Source organism: Lytechinus pictus, unplaced genomic scaffold (genome assembly GCF_037042905.1).
Source record: "Lytechinus pictus isolate F3 Inbred unplaced genomic scaffold, Lp3.0 scaffold_20, whole genome shotgun sequence".
Lineage (NCBI taxonomy): Eukaryota > Metazoa > Echinodermata > Echinoidea > Temnopleuroida > Toxopneustidae > Lytechinus > Lytechinus pictus.
The window spans coordinates 3,398,145-3,413,995 of record NW_026974141.1 but is presented as its reverse complement, the minus strand read 5'-3'; the positions used below and the strand labels follow the sequence as shown (position 1 = coordinate 3,413,995).

At 35.5% G+C, this 15,851-nt stretch overlaps 1 protein-coding gene across 2 annotated transcripts in view; it reads right to left on the bottom strand.

Annotated features, from left to right (window-relative positions):
• LOC135157781 (G1/S-specific cyclin-D1-like) overlaps positions 1–5,855 on the bottom strand; it is a 31,473-nt gene extending 25,618 nt beyond the window's left edge. For both annotated transcript variants that reach the window (XM_064114656.1, XM_064114655.1), the window contains exons 1-2: positions 5,251–5,855; positions 2,845–3,060 (exon numbers count right to left, since the gene is read on the bottom strand). In XM_064114656.1, coding sequence (XP_063970726.1) covers positions 2,845–3,060; positions 5,251–5,463 — 429 coding nt within the window. In that variant the 5' untranslated portion in view covers positions 5,464–5,855. The remainder of the gene's footprint in view (positions 1–2,844; positions 3,061–5,250) is intronic.
• Between the last annotated feature and the right edge of the window lie 9,996 nt (positions 5,856–15,851).

Sequence of the window (15,851 nt, the reverse complement as noted above, 5' to 3'; positions counted from 1 at the left end):
TGCAGCGGCATGATTACATTATGGACCTGTAGCAGATCCATGATTAGATATAGCACGAAAGATAGGACTCCTTTGTATAGTTTTGAACTTGACACTTATTTAAGGCTTAGAACCATCAAGTTCACACACCAATATAAATGGTCCCAAGCTCTTGATCCTTTAATCCTCTTTTCAAAGAATAAATCATTTGGGGATTAAAGACAAAGCAGTCCTCTGAATAGATAAATCCATCAGAATGATTTATCTTCATAAAGAATTAGACAACTCACCATTTTAAACCCCCTTTGTGACAAGTTACAAGCTTAAACCAACACATCAGTCATGGTACATATGGTTCAAAGTTGACTGATTCTCAACTAAACCTGATTTTGATGCCTGTATGTATATCCTGAATGTATAGAAACTATGCAAATGAGTTAAGATTACTTAGTTCTTGGAAAGAATATTAACCAGGTCTCTGTTCTGGTAAGCTCATCTGAAAGCAAGAAAATTTGAAGTGTGTGGAATTGAACACTATGGCACGATGTGGGGGGAACAATTCACTTATCATTCGTCAAGCTAGGTTATCTACTCTACCCTTTTTTATACTTTAAATTAAAGGCAAATTTAATGAGGCCAATACATACATGTACAGTATGGACTGGTAATTAATATCAATAAAAAAGAAAGCTTGGTGGGGGGGGGTCAAACAATACTGATATCAAATAATGAAAAAGTTTTGTATATGCTGAAAGTTACATGTAAGAGAGAATTGCTGGAGTTTGAAAAGTTACTATAACTTATCAACCTCGTGTTGGCCAAGATAGGCAAAATTATTTTTTTTAAATACCATTTAAAATTCTTTTTAAAATGACAACTCTGCTTGAGGGTGACCAAATCTAATTTAGTTTGGGAACTATCATTTCCAAACAAACTCTCATCTGAAATCGCAATCATTAATAAAATGTAGGCAAACATTATCAATATTTCAAAACAGAGTTGTAATCCCTTGCGCTATCGTTTCCTAATCCACAGGGTATATTATGTGGCACTATCATGTCGATTTCCTTTTGATGAAGGAATGTAATTTTAGAAATTCCAGAGCTTAGAAAGTACATTTAATCCTTTGAACATATCGCCCTATGAAGCCATATTGATTTTTTTTTCTCTTTCATTTATCTCCCCCCGTTCTGTGCTTCCCACACACATGCATTGGTTCTTGGTCCAGGCGAATTTTCCCATGCTCCACTCAATACATAATCAATGCCTCTCCCTGCTTCGATCAATTGATCCTCATTCTTACCAAAGATTACAAAGAGAGAAGCCATTCAATGGGGACCAAGATGACCCATACTGTTTCAAAAAAGAGTTGCCCCTATGGATTCTCTTTTTTCCCCTTCCTTTTTCTTCCTAACTATGCCTAGCTGATTTTAAAGTCTTCCTATCATCATGAGTTGAAAAGAAACCTCAGAACCGTTGAATTGCTAAGGACAGACAAAGTATTTAGAGGAACAAGACAGCTAGCTACCACCAAAATCCAAAATAAAATAGGCTCACATAATTTCTTTTTTAAGGAATTTCATTTTACAAAAAAATACCCTAAAAATAATAACCAAACCTTTCCAATTGTAAGCCTATATTTTTCAATTACTATATGAATCCACCACTTTAGAATATATAGGATAAACAGAATATTTCAAAAAAATTAGAAGAGAAAAAAAAATCTTAATACATGTACTAGTACATGGAAATATGGAATCAGACTACACCCCTAATTCCCAGAACAAAGTTTCTACAGCAAAAATAATCTTGTCATGATCACATCACATAATTGAATCATAATCTTTTCTCTATTTTTTTTTACTGCCTTTTATTTCATTAGGCATTTTTTGTCATGATTAATCCAGATTTTTTTTTCTTTTTCAAAAATGCAAATAAAAGTAGAATGCTGTACAAAAGGTTCTGAAGTGATAATGTAAACAAAGTTGCACTTTTTCAAGGTGAACTACGCCCCGCTTATAATGTTATACAATGTGGAAATAATTACTTCCAGAACGCGCGCCGAAAGTTTCACATGCGGCGCGCCCCTGGGAAAATTTTCAGCCAATGAGAGAGTTACACAGAGAACACACCTACACGTCATGCTCACTGTAATGTATGCGCGCCGTCATTGTTGAGTGTAATTGGTCCGTTCCCCGATCCGAGATACACACGGAGACGCATATTACCAATACAATTACCGTACACACTCATTTCCCGTAGACAATACACAAGTACCCTGCGCAACGTACTGAAAATCATAAGGGGCGCGTTAAGCTTGTATTTTATAATAACAATTTTAAGTACCCGGTATTTATCAAATTAGAAAATAAATTGTCTAGTGACTAAGCTTTTAAAAAGTGGAGGGGGTGACAATACTAGATGTAATAAAACACAATTACACCAAACAAAAACAAAAACTTACCTGGCAAACTGGTGATTAATAAAATATCCATGAAATATAATCCAACAAACAAAGCCTCATCAAAATTGCCTAAGAATGTTTACAGAATAATTTTCATGTTTTACGACTCCAGACAGAAAATATCATCTGTAATTCATTCTCAAACACTTCTGATATCATCTCATCAAACACTCAAAGTGCGAAAATACTTTTTTTTATATCATCAATCGCGGAAACTTCATCCTCATTCCAAAACTTTCTCGCGACTCTGTCGGCCATCGTCGTCTCGCCGCGTACTTTTAACCAAGAAAACATTACACTCATCTCGATTTATTTCCATTTTAAAATACTTCATGCCTGAAAATTGATTACTCTGAAACAATTGACCTGCATAAAAAGCACCAAAAAATGGAAGGACTTACGAGAAGTTGCTCCAATGTGATGCTATTGTCTGTGTAGATGATAAGTTTTTCTGACGTTAGGGGAATTGTTTCTAGGAGTTTTGAAGCAAGAAACATACAGGTGGCGCCTAAGAGTTGGAACCTGTCCCGTGATATTCTCTCCATCGAGAGGAATCTGTCCAGATAATTGACTGAAAGTGGGAACACATCCTCCTCTCTTTGTTGTTCTTCGCAAACCTATACAAACAAAACAAAAATAGTGAAAGAGCGTGTAAATTCATTTGGAATAACTCCACAAAAAATAATCCAATCGCGACAAAAAATAAATAATTAAAAAAATAGAGAAAGAGCGTGTAAATTCATTTGGAATAACTCCACAAAAAATAATCCAATCGCGACAACTTAAAAATATAAACCTTTAAAAAGAGAAAGAGCGTGTATTCATTTGGAATAACTCCAGAAAAAAAAAATCTGATCGAAAAGAAAAAATACTTACAAAGTCAAAAATATTTTAATCGTTTTTGTTTACCATTCGGGTATTGGGGTAGAAAATTTATGGGGGGAAATAAACAGGGCGCAGCAATAGAGTACTCAAGATCAATTAAAAGTTAATATAATAAACTTTTATAATACTGTAGTTTGTTGTAGAAATATATTATTAGACCAGATTTTCAGATCCATCACGTCCTTTTTCAGTTTTGGCTCATATTTAAATCACAATAGACGGGGGAAATGCCCCATAAAGTGCAAGAATATTTAATTTGGTCTAGATCGAGACCGATGTTTTTATTATCAGCCCACGGAAAGACTAAAATAAAATTGTAAAAATTGCGGATGAGCGAAAACACGGATGTACGTTGAATTGCATTTTAACATTTCCCTACATATTGATCTGTTTACGAATACTAAACTAAACAAATGAACTTCCCCAATAAATTGGTTGGATACAAACTGGCTATATCCGCGAGTTGCACGAGATATTACTCTAGCTCTTCAGTTATCTTGTTCATGATTTTATATAGAATCTATCAATTAATAAAAAGAGTAATTAACGAAATAGATGCACTCTTGAATGATGATTTTGCATATTTATTATTCAGTTAATATAATCAGTGATCAGATTATTGGAACTCCCAATTTTAATCTTCAAAGTTCCACCCAAATATATTTTGGTACCAAGTTTCTTCTGTCTCTGCGCAACCAGCCTCCCAACCTCCAATTAAATTTGTCGAAATAGAAAAAGCGCGCGCCTCCCCATGTACCCATGTATACACGATCGAAAGATCATTTGCCGGTAAATTAGATACAGTATGCAGTCAAGCGCCCGTCCCGTGGCTTTACAGCAAGCCAATGCCTATGCACACAGCTAGCTCAGCCGACCAGTTTGCGAAAACCAAAAAGCGATCGCCTACTCGCCTCAAAACACTCATCAAAATTAATTCGAAATAAATGAACACCGGAACATTTTATATAATTTCAAAGCATGGGCAGAAAGACTAAAACATACACATCTATTTCATATGGCTACTTTTTCGAAAAAAGGAGCAAAAAATAACAAAATCATTACTTTCTAGGGTGGTTGCAGAATTAGATCTGCAGATTTTGCGTCGCGCACAACGTTGGAGTCAATGCGATCAGGCCCTTTGCGCTCTCAAAAGTTGGCTTGGCAAAAATTCGTGTTAAATTCGGAAAAAATAACTGGCAGAATTAATTGTGACAACTTTGGTATTACCTGAAAGAGAAATATCTGGGCTAACTTTTAATATGGACAGATTTTTAACTTAAGTCTTCAGAAAGCAGAAAAGGCCGTCTATTTCAGTGCCATCTGAAGCCGCGCTCAAAATCAAGTGCCCATCGCGTTAAACTTTGTAAAGTCAATGACAATAGACAAATCACACACGTCTAATGGGCAACGAATAATAATTGTTACAAATACATTTATACAATTTGTCAACATAGAAACAACTGACAGTAATTAGAACCCTCTAGGCTAAAATATGAGATCAGACTGACACAGAAAATCAACTTGATCGAGGGTCCGATAAGTTTGCAAGTCGGCCACAACGAATACAACATGCTAAGTTAATGACGGTTCAAATTAAAACTTCCTGAAAACAGAAAGAATGGTAAAAATAGATACAACAGAAGGTAATATTTTAAAATACATTCCTGTAAAAAGTCCTTCAACAAAAAACAAATCAGAGCAAACTTAACCGAATAATCAACATGATTGGTTTGACATTGAAATCATTCATAAGACTATAGAGTTCATTCTGGAAGTCGGTGACTTCTTTCAAATTAAGAAAAAAATGTTTAAAAAAAGGAAACTCGAACAAATTGCACATCAAAATAAAGCTTAGAATATATTCTAGTGATTGAAATAAAAAATAAATTATTTTGAAACTGAAAAACGTAGGAAATACTCACTTCAAACATCCAGTCCACCACAAGTTTTCTCATCGATGGTCTCAGCTCTCGTTGGAAGTGGTTACCAAAATAGTCCGCCGACAACACATATTGTTCTTCGACTGCTAATAAGTTGTCCAAATTTTTATCTCGCAATAAGACTTGGTCCACGTATGACATAGGTGATTTAGCATGGTCAAAATATTCTTGTTCGAAGCAGAACAAGTTTTCCATGATCGTTCCACAAGCTCGTTTTGCGGTGCACGAGAGCCGAAGTTACTTTTTGAGTTTTGATCGAGTTTGATGTGATGTTCTTCAACTTCTAAAGGCAAAATAGGAAGGGGGAATCGGTGATTTTGGATGACTTGACACGACGGGGTACAGCAGACGAACAGGACCTACAAACCCAGTGGAGATGGGATCTCGAAATATGGGCGAAAACGGGTAAATATCACCACTAATATGGACCCAAACTCCACAACTTTTCGACGATTCACTTCGGGTTCTCTACGTTAGGCCTGTGAACTCGGTGCTGCCCCTCTACCGAATGCATCGATGGTAAATTCCCTCACAACGCATGCTTGTGTGTGTATCCGAGTAGTTCTTTATTATACATGTACGTGTATACAAAGTTCGCGCATGTATTCAACCAGTGGTTGCTGTCATGAATATGCAAGAGGTATACCCAACAAGACACTATTTTGTGATTGGTCAAAAGCTAGATAGCTAGCCCAACTCATAACTCCATGCACGATATATACCACACACGTTTCATTTTTCCTTCTTTTCTTCTCTCTCTCTCTCTTCCTCCCCACCCCCTCTGTCTTTTCTTTGCGTTTGGGAGGGGACATGGGGGGAGGGGAAAGCGCACACGGGGGGGGGGGGGCTTGTCTCTGAATAGGTTTCTTTTATGGTCTGGTCTTTTTTTTCACGTGGGGATCTGGCTGGCTAGGGCCTGTTGCTGAAAATCTATTGATGGAATGTGTATGCGATGTGTATGGTCAAAGATTCGATCGGGAACGGCCCAACGTTTTGGGGAGCCATGGTATACCTCTTTGTGAAGTAAGCCTGCATACAGGCTGTGAAATATAGTTTCGGAATTGGGTACCCTACCTCTATATCGAATATGCCCAAAATAAATTATACCAGTTCAACTGCACGACTTTTTGACTGAATTGTTACCTTTTTATTATCATTCATCGACTAGTTCATCGTTTGGCATTTTGCAGCAAAAACAAAATTGGGAAATTCAAATGGGGGAGGGAGTAGACCATAATTTATTGATGAAATCGAGGGGAATAATTTTGCATGGGTAAAATTATAGATTTCAGGGTTTAAGGACCTCTCACAAACTATTGCTAATCAGTTAGTATCGATAATATGTTGTGTTCAGAAAAGGCATATACCATACCACTGTACACTTACGTATAGGCCTATGAAATTTTTCAAAAAAAACAAATCGGGGAATTTTTAAACGAAAATCACCTCATTGGAAAGAGCATATTTTTCTTAACACGATGAATGGTTGGATTATAACTTTTGATTGGGTAGGGGCGATTTTATGATTTTTCAAATATTTTCCAGAATTCTCGCTTACTCCATGTGCAAACTTGACTACACGCATGTGTGCGTGGAGATTCGCAATGCACTCGCTCCAATGTATTACCATACAGCATAGCCGCACACAGTATACTGTACAAATCGACCGGCCGCATCCTCATACACAATGTACACAAAGCGAATACCAATACATACAGTACAGTGTATTGGCATCACGCTCCCAATAGACTGTGTACAAATTCTAGACAGTACACTTCCTTATCGAGCCTGCGGCTCGCTGTGTGGACGTCTCCTCCAAATCCCCAGCACGCCCTAGTCTTCTGTCGCAGACCCTAAAGCGCGTTTACAACCCGACAAAATGAACAAAGAAATGTTAGAGCTCATACACGTAGATTATAATTGATTAATCGGTATTTCTATTTGCCATATCAAGGGGAATAAATTTCCCCAGTATCTGTTCATTAGATTCTATCCGATCAGTAACGATCTGAGCTCAATTCCTTCAGTTAGAGTTTTACCCCACTACTTTCGTTATGAAATAGACATGAAAACGGATCTCCTGTAATACGGGGTTTTTTATCACTTGAAATTATGAGCAATATTTCATCTCGATATGAAATTAATGATTCATTCGTATTTATAATTCTAAGGCCCACTTTACATCAATTTCACCATTGTAGGCATTTTTGGTCCCTCAGATAGGACCTTAAAGTCCTTAAGCCTTCGATCTTCTGGCAACTTGATTGCAAGCATTCTTGCTTTATTAGCCATCAAGCCCCCCCCCCCCCCCCACCAAAAAAAAAAAAAAAAACACCACCAGGTTGGTGACTTCTATATCTTAATATTTTTTTAATGTAGCTTGCATGTCCAATATAGTAATTCAATGGGTACAACGTAGCATAGCAAAATAAACCTCTCCCTTTTCTTTTTCCCGCGATGATATCATTTAGGAGGCGGGACTTTAGAAATTCGTCATTCAGAAATACTTCCCTGGATCTGTGTTGTGTGAAATTTACATCGATTCAGAGAAAGAAAAAAAAATATTGATAAGGGGAAAGGGCTTGACAATGGGATAGGATAGTTAGCTTTTATAATATTTTCAGATGATGTGGCGTGGTATGAACAAAATATATGATCATACAGGTAAAAAGAGAGAGTTTTCGATTAGGTTTTATGGCCCCTTTTCAAAGTTTTGGGGCTATTGGGGTTCCAATCTCTTGTGACAAATGTTGAAGACGAATAATCACGGAGCGCCAAGCCCGCGAACGTTTGGCCAATGGTGCGCTCCGTATCTGCGTATAAGCTATGCATAAAACATGAGTGGTGGAGCTATGCTTTGTCACTCCTACAACAAGTACAGCCCCTCGATCCGCTGGTGCTAGGCAGAAGTTACTATTTATAAAAACTCGAGGGGCGAGCGCGACTTCGCCACGTACATACGTACGTAAGCAGAGTAAAGCCTATACTGTATATGCGTAATTTATTATATCTTCTCTGTTCTTAAATAACCATCGAACATCGAAAATTGATAACAAATATTTTTTGTAGAAAATATAAATAAAATCTGAGTAAAAATTAATCAAGGGATTGTCGGTTTTAAACTGCATGAAAAATCTGCGGAATTTAAACGTCAGAAGTTATATTATGAGAATTTAGATCAAAGTGGTTTAACATTTTGTGAGCATTTTTCAACTCCATAATCCGTTCTATTCAACAAGGGGAGGAGGCAACATATCCCATTTTAATTTCATCATTTTTGGGGGAGAATTCTTTAATTCATTAATATCAACTGCCTGGTAGATATTTTTTTGAATAATTTTTATCAGTATATATTTTCGTTGACATCATATCCAACTATACAAAATGTTCAATGTGGAAATAACGTGGTTGGGAAGGTTTAAGGTTCGAAACCCTTTACGACTTCGTCAGAAAAGCTCCATATGTGAGATGCAGGTTAAATATTGAGACTGAATATATAACATGCATAATCATGATACTTCATGTACTTATCTGGGCCTTATTTGATATGCCTGCACTGGTATATCGCACCCCCTAATTGAAATCAATGAATTAAAAGAAGAAACGCGAATCAAATCGCTCATTGCTCTCTATTCGATAGAAAGGGGCAGCCCATTCAGATATCATTAAGATATCAATCAGATATTTTTTCCAACTTCTTTTTAGCCCTCCAAAGACCTTTTATTGAGTCAAATAATATCAAAATATACCGACAAGCAAACATTATTACACAATCATTAAATGATCTCAAACAATAATACTACTTAAACATTTCTCTCAAGTAGATAAAGAATGAAGTGACATCCATTAAGTATTAAATTTGTTAAATAAACCCGATATAGAACTAATATATCTCTCGTCTTCATAATATTGAATCAATCAGTCAGAATCAATCAATCAATCAGATATGGTGAGAAGCAATGGTGATGACTTTTTTTTAAACGTTTTTATAGCGAAACCATCATGGACCCACATCATATTGATAATTCCGACCATTTCCTATTTACTCTAAAAACCAAGCGTGTCTGTAGGTCCTGGCGCCTCGCCCTTTCAGCAAAATAATTTGTGCTTCATTAAAAGTACATTGGAGAGGTTAGGAAAGAAAAAAGATGAGGGGGTGTGGGGGGGGGTTAACTGCACAATTATTGCATGTTTTTGACACAGGAAATATTTGGTCAGCTGATCGTTTTACAATGGCCCATTTTAAAGGCCAATTCCACCCCAATAAACGTTTATGTACGCCTAACAGGCTAACTACATAGTGAAAACGCTTAAAATCTAATCAAAAATCGGATCCATTAGTTATAGTATCTTTAAGTTTCCCAAAGTGGATAATGTTCGAAGGATGGGGATTATTTTATATTTCATAAACTGAAATAGAAAATAAATAGGTCTAGTGTGTTGAAACCAATCTACTTTCTTATTTGTTTATATCACTCGTTTTATGCATATATTATATATAAACCTCATCTGTTTTCTGCATGAAATAAAACGAAACTTTAAACGGTGAAAAATATTATATCACATTACATGTTACGTTCGATTCTGATTATGAATGTTCATGAAAAACTGCTTGATTGAAATTTTTTCTGGATCATTTTTATTTTGACCTATATAGTTTCGATTCCGAAAAAAGCCCCCCCCCCCCTCCCCCTTCTTTCCTTTTCCTATTCAATTTGGATCCGGGTTGTATTTGTAAAATGAAAGACCGATATTAGATCAAGATCCTTGAGATAATTTTGTTTAGTAGTAAAACAATGTAGGTCATGACGTCACACGATCTTCGACAACACTATGTGATAAATTTGGTTTCAATGTGAGGGGATGATGAAGAGACGTAAGCTTCCATCTTCTGAGAGCTGTCGAGCTAAAACTTTCCAGAATTAAAAAATAAGTAATTTGACAGTTCACAAGAGGATAAGCTGGTCAACATAATATAGGCCTATGAAAAATCCGATTAAAAATATAGAGAGCGTATTAAAAAGAAACCTGTAGACGCTTCATCAACATGAGATACTACTCTATGTTCAGTGAGGAACAGGACTTGGTTCCACATCAAAACCACAACACAGAAAAATGGCGTGCCGATGTGTAGAGCGTCCTTAGTTACCGACCGAGCGTAGTCTTGTTCGGAATCCGCAACATTGTGAAGTAATGGCAGGTCTATGATTCATAGATTATTTTCGATCAATGGTTCGCAAACTGAGAATGTAATTACTTGAAATGCACTATGGTGCTGGGGATGTTTATTGTAGCTGAATCTATTATCCAGTCTTTTCGGTTTTTGAAATACATATTTTGTATATGCGCATAAAAAGAGACCAGTATGGCAGACAAAAAGTGCATGGGAAATCGTGTTGGAATGTAGTGGTTACGCCGTGTAAATGTACATTTTGTCATGTATGTATAGGGAGAAGGGGGGGGGGGGTATTCGTGTAGCCTTTGAAATCGAACCTTTAGATAACAACTGAATATCTCGGCATCCTAGGCCCTTTCAAGCTTTAGGTGGGTGCGTTTCAACTTTACCCGAATCTTGACGTACATAGTTAGGAGTCAGGCAGTACCACTTGTCTCTGCATGTAAATGACTACCGAACTTGAACTTCTTGAAGGAGCATTTATATTCATAGGCTATCTATTTTCTTCCCGTAGCTTTATGACCACCTTTATCATACCTTTTTAATCAAATAAGGAACACAATTTGTCTTTTCCCTGATATTAATGAGATGACCCGACGGCAAAGGAAGGTCAAGGAGCTAACCGGAAATGGGCTACGACCGACATCCGGTTTGCCATTCACCGATTTCTCGGCTCACTAATCGAGGTACCGGCCCTCTGACGTCACATGGTACGGAAGTTATTAGACCCCCCACCCCAACCCATATTCCATAAGATAAACCCCATCCCCATTTTAGGTTTGTCAGACTACAGACCTACATGGTCAGATCAGGTTCCCCTGTATTATAACCATGGACCTATATTACAACACAAAGTTTAGCGATTTATAAAGCTTGATTTTCACGATTGATTGTACATTGTAGTCAATGTAATCAATCGTAAAAAAAAATGTTCACGATAATTGCTGAGTTTTGTGTTACGCACCCAAAGGACACTAACAATTCCCTGGTCAGACAACGGAGATACAATAAATTGGTCAGACAAAACTACAACGACATTTTTACATTAATTATATACAAGTATAACCGAGATAATGATGTCATATAGGAATCGAAAAGAAGGAGCGCGGTAGCGTTCCTGCTTGACTTGGGAAGGTGTGGTAGAGCATGTACCCTACTACAGCAGCTTAAAGGGACGGTCCGGGCTGAAAGTATTTATAGCTTAATAAATAGAGTAGAATTCACTGAGAAAAAGGCCGAAAAAGTTAAGCAATATTTTGTGAAAACAGTAGTCATGAATATTCATTAGGTGGGCTGATGATGCCACATCCCCACTTGTTCGTTTGTATTTTATTATATGAAATTAGGTTTATTCAATTTTTTTCCTCCAAGAACTAGAAAAATTTGATGACAACTGATTTAGTGCATTAGATATATATTGATGCAACTTATTTCATTATAAGGGAGACATATTATTCACACAAGTATGAAATAATGAAAAACTTATGATTTATGTAATAACATAAGAAAACGGAAAGTGGAGATGTGACATCATCAGCCCACCTATAATGAATATTCATGATGACTGTTTTCACAAAATATTTCTAAAATTTAAACTTCAATAACTTTATTATTTGTTATCCGATTTTGATGAAATTTTTGGCGTTTTACTCAGTGAATTCTACTCTATGTATTTAGATATAAATATTTTCAGCCCGAACCATCCCTTTAAACAATCGTTCTATCTGATCCAAAAGTAGCTCGTGTATAAGAAATATTTACAAAACATCAAGCTCGTTGCTTATAACTTGTTATATAATTATGCCTGCCTCTGCTTGTTGGCCTAATTTCAAACAGTGAGCGAAGCTGTGCAAAGAGGGGAAAATAGCATTTTCTATTCGTTTTTTTCAAGGGAAACAAAACGGCAAGCTGCTCACTTGAGCCTGCTGGTATAGCGGTGGTGCACAGTAGGGGGAGTGTTAAGACTCAGGAAAAAAAAGAGAGAGAATGAAACATATTATATTTTTTATTATCATTATATTTTCTGAATATTATGTCGAAATCTATCACAACATTTGATATTTGTAATAAAAATGTTGAAATTTTTGCTCGCTCACTTCGCTCTTGCAACTTTTAAAAAATAAGTTATACCCGATACGCCACACCTGGCCCCCTCAAAAGTCTTGGCTCATTACGCCACTGGGGTATATACCCCAAAATTAGAATAAAATTCATTACAGCATCATTTATTGCAATATTATAATGAGGCGCGGCGTATTAACATAATGTACTTGAAAATATAATTTTATAGGCCAATATCGGCCTATATAGTGCATGAGCACAACTCGATTCTCAACCAGCATTCTTGCGTGTATGTACTCAAATTTCGCCGGACTGGTTAGAAAATGTCCTCCCTTGACCGACCTTCTTCCTTCAAACGGAAAAGAATTGTTAAATTGTCCATCCAGGGTCGTGTCATTTCCAGGAATTTGGTATTTCAAATATATCCCGTCTCATAATTATGGAGGACGAGTTTTTCTGTAGAACGTTTTTATTTATCAAAGTGCTCATGCATCTGTCCCATCCGGTATATATCTAGGAGCGGTGGCAGGGGGGTCTCACCCCCTCACTTTCGATCGGTTCAAAGGCAGCTTTAAAATGGGTATGTCGGGGAGGGGTAAGAGAAATAAGACAGGGCAAGAAATAAGAAGCAGAAGTAAAATAAAGGGAAGTTTGACTCATAGAATATTAAATTATGATATCACGATTATTAAATTGAGGTGAGGTGGGTAGATAATGCCCCTCTAATCTAAATAACTGGCTCCGCCCCTGACTTCTACATTACCCCTGTCCACAGATTAGAATTAGGAAAAGAGACAGAATTATGTGTAATTCAGCGTATGCATGGGGTCTCTAGTATGTCTTTTGAGGAAATTCAATAGAAAAAATACACAACATGAATTACATCAAAATAATATAATAATTTAGGCCTAATTAAATATGATACCCGATAGATTACTCGAGGAATATAGGCCCTCATAATTTCATAATACTTTTTATAACAGCACTCAGAAATTTACAAATTAAACACAGCAGACCAATAGGGGAAGGAGTTCGTCGATTTCCGGTCATTAAGGGATGGTCTGGACTGAAAACATATCTAAATAAATAGAGTAAAATTCACAGAGCAAAATGCTGAAAATTTCATCAAAATCGAATAACAGAAAGCAAAGTTATTGATTTTCAAAATTTATCAAGTTTTTGTGAAAACAGGTAAATGCACATAGTCATGAATATTCATTAGGTGGGCTGATGATGTCACATCCCCACTTTCCTTTTTCTTATGCTATTACATGAAACCATAAATGTTTCATTTTTTCATAGATGTATAAATAATGTGTCTCCATTGTGGTGAAATAAGTTGCGGCAATAAATAACTAATGCATTTAATCATTTGTCAATCCAATTGTTTTAGTTCTTGGTAGAAAAAAAAATGAATAAACCTGATTTCATATAATAAAATACAAAAGAACAAGTGGTGATATGACATCATTAGCCAAATGAATATTCATAAAGACATGCCTATAGAACTGTTTCACCGGAATAATGCAAAGTTTTAAAATTCAATAACTTTGTTATTTGTTATCCGATTTTGATCAAATTTTAAGCATTTTGATCTAATTTTAAGCATTTTGATCTGAGAATTTTACTCTATTTATTGAGATATAAATACCTCCAGCCTGGACCATCCCTTTAAATTTGCTCATATTAAACATGATAAACACACGTAGCAGGCCCTGATACGTAGCCCTATAAAGGCCTATAAACGATGTATTCTTTTACAAATTTGACTTTATCTTTCGATAATTTTTTTATTATGTATATAGACGTTATCATAAATATGGAAAAGATGTGTCGTTATTGGTTCGTGGTACATACAATCATGTTAATTTCGTTATATGGCACGCTTCAAGATTCAATTCAATTCAACCAATTCAAAAGATAATTGATAACTTTTCTTTTTTTCATAATGTTGAAGCTTTGACGACATAAATCTACAAAAGTATCTCTTGTTTTAATGTATATGAGAGTATTTTTTGTCATTGCCACTGATAGAACATTTTTTACTATCCCCTGAACGGTTGTTCGCTTTGTGTTCATTTTCTGATTTTATGTTCCCCATAAAATATAATTTATGGGAGGAAATAGCATATCAGTAACGGCCCATATACTCGTGCCAAGACACATGGTGTACGGGTCATTAGTTCATAGAGTCATTGAATATCGTTTGTTGAATTAGGGGGAACAATCGACATAAAACATTAACAACTATATGAACTATATTATATAAACAAAAACATTAATGATGAAGCAGTCAAAATATAGACAATAAAAATAACAAAAAGGTGATATCGGTGTCATGCATAAGTGTACTGAACTTATCAGTTTCATTGTTTGACCTGTTATTGATTGACTAATATTTTTAATTAATTTTTCATTTTTATTTTTTTGTATTGAGTTGTTTTTATTTGACAACAACTTTATTCATATACAAAATAAAATACGTATAACAAACAAAAATCTCACCTCTTTACAAATACCTTGACAACTCATAAATTTAACACTATACATTTTTTTTCCTTAAAGGACAAGTCCATCCCAGCAAAAAGTTTATTTGAATAAAAAGAGGAAAATCCAACAAGCATATAACACTGAAAATTTCATCAAAATCAGGTGTAAAATAAGAGAGTTATGACATTTTAAAGTTTCGCTTAATTTCACAAAATAGTTATATGCACATCCTGGTCGGTATGCAAATGAGGAGACTGATGACGTCATCCCCTCACTATTTATTTTGTATTTTAAATTATGAAATATTCTAATTTTCTCCTCATTGTCAAGTGAAACAATAATTAATTTCTCCCTGAATATGTGGAATTACAATTGTTTAATACTATATGGTTTAGTCAAGTTGGTCCTGATAGTCAAATCTGTAAAAAAATGAAATATTGTATAATTCAAACAATAACAAAACAAAAGAAATAGTGAGTGAGGGACACTGTCTCATTTGCCATGTCACTGAATTAAGCATATCACTGTTTTGTGAAAAATAAGCGAAACTTTAAAATGTCATAACTTTCTTATTTTACATCCGATTTTGATTAAATTTTCAGCGTTATGCTAATTGTTTGATTTTTCTCTATTTATTCAAATCAACATTTTCTGGGGTGGACTTGACCTTTAAGTGTTACAATAAAACACAATATCAGATATCTTCCAATACATTAATTGATTGATTGATTGATTATTGAACGATTGATTGATTGACTAATTTATTATGAACTACGTAGAAGACGGAAACTTACGATTATAATGACAAATAAACAAATTCGGTAAAAACTCAATATGTCCATGTGGAAACACTATA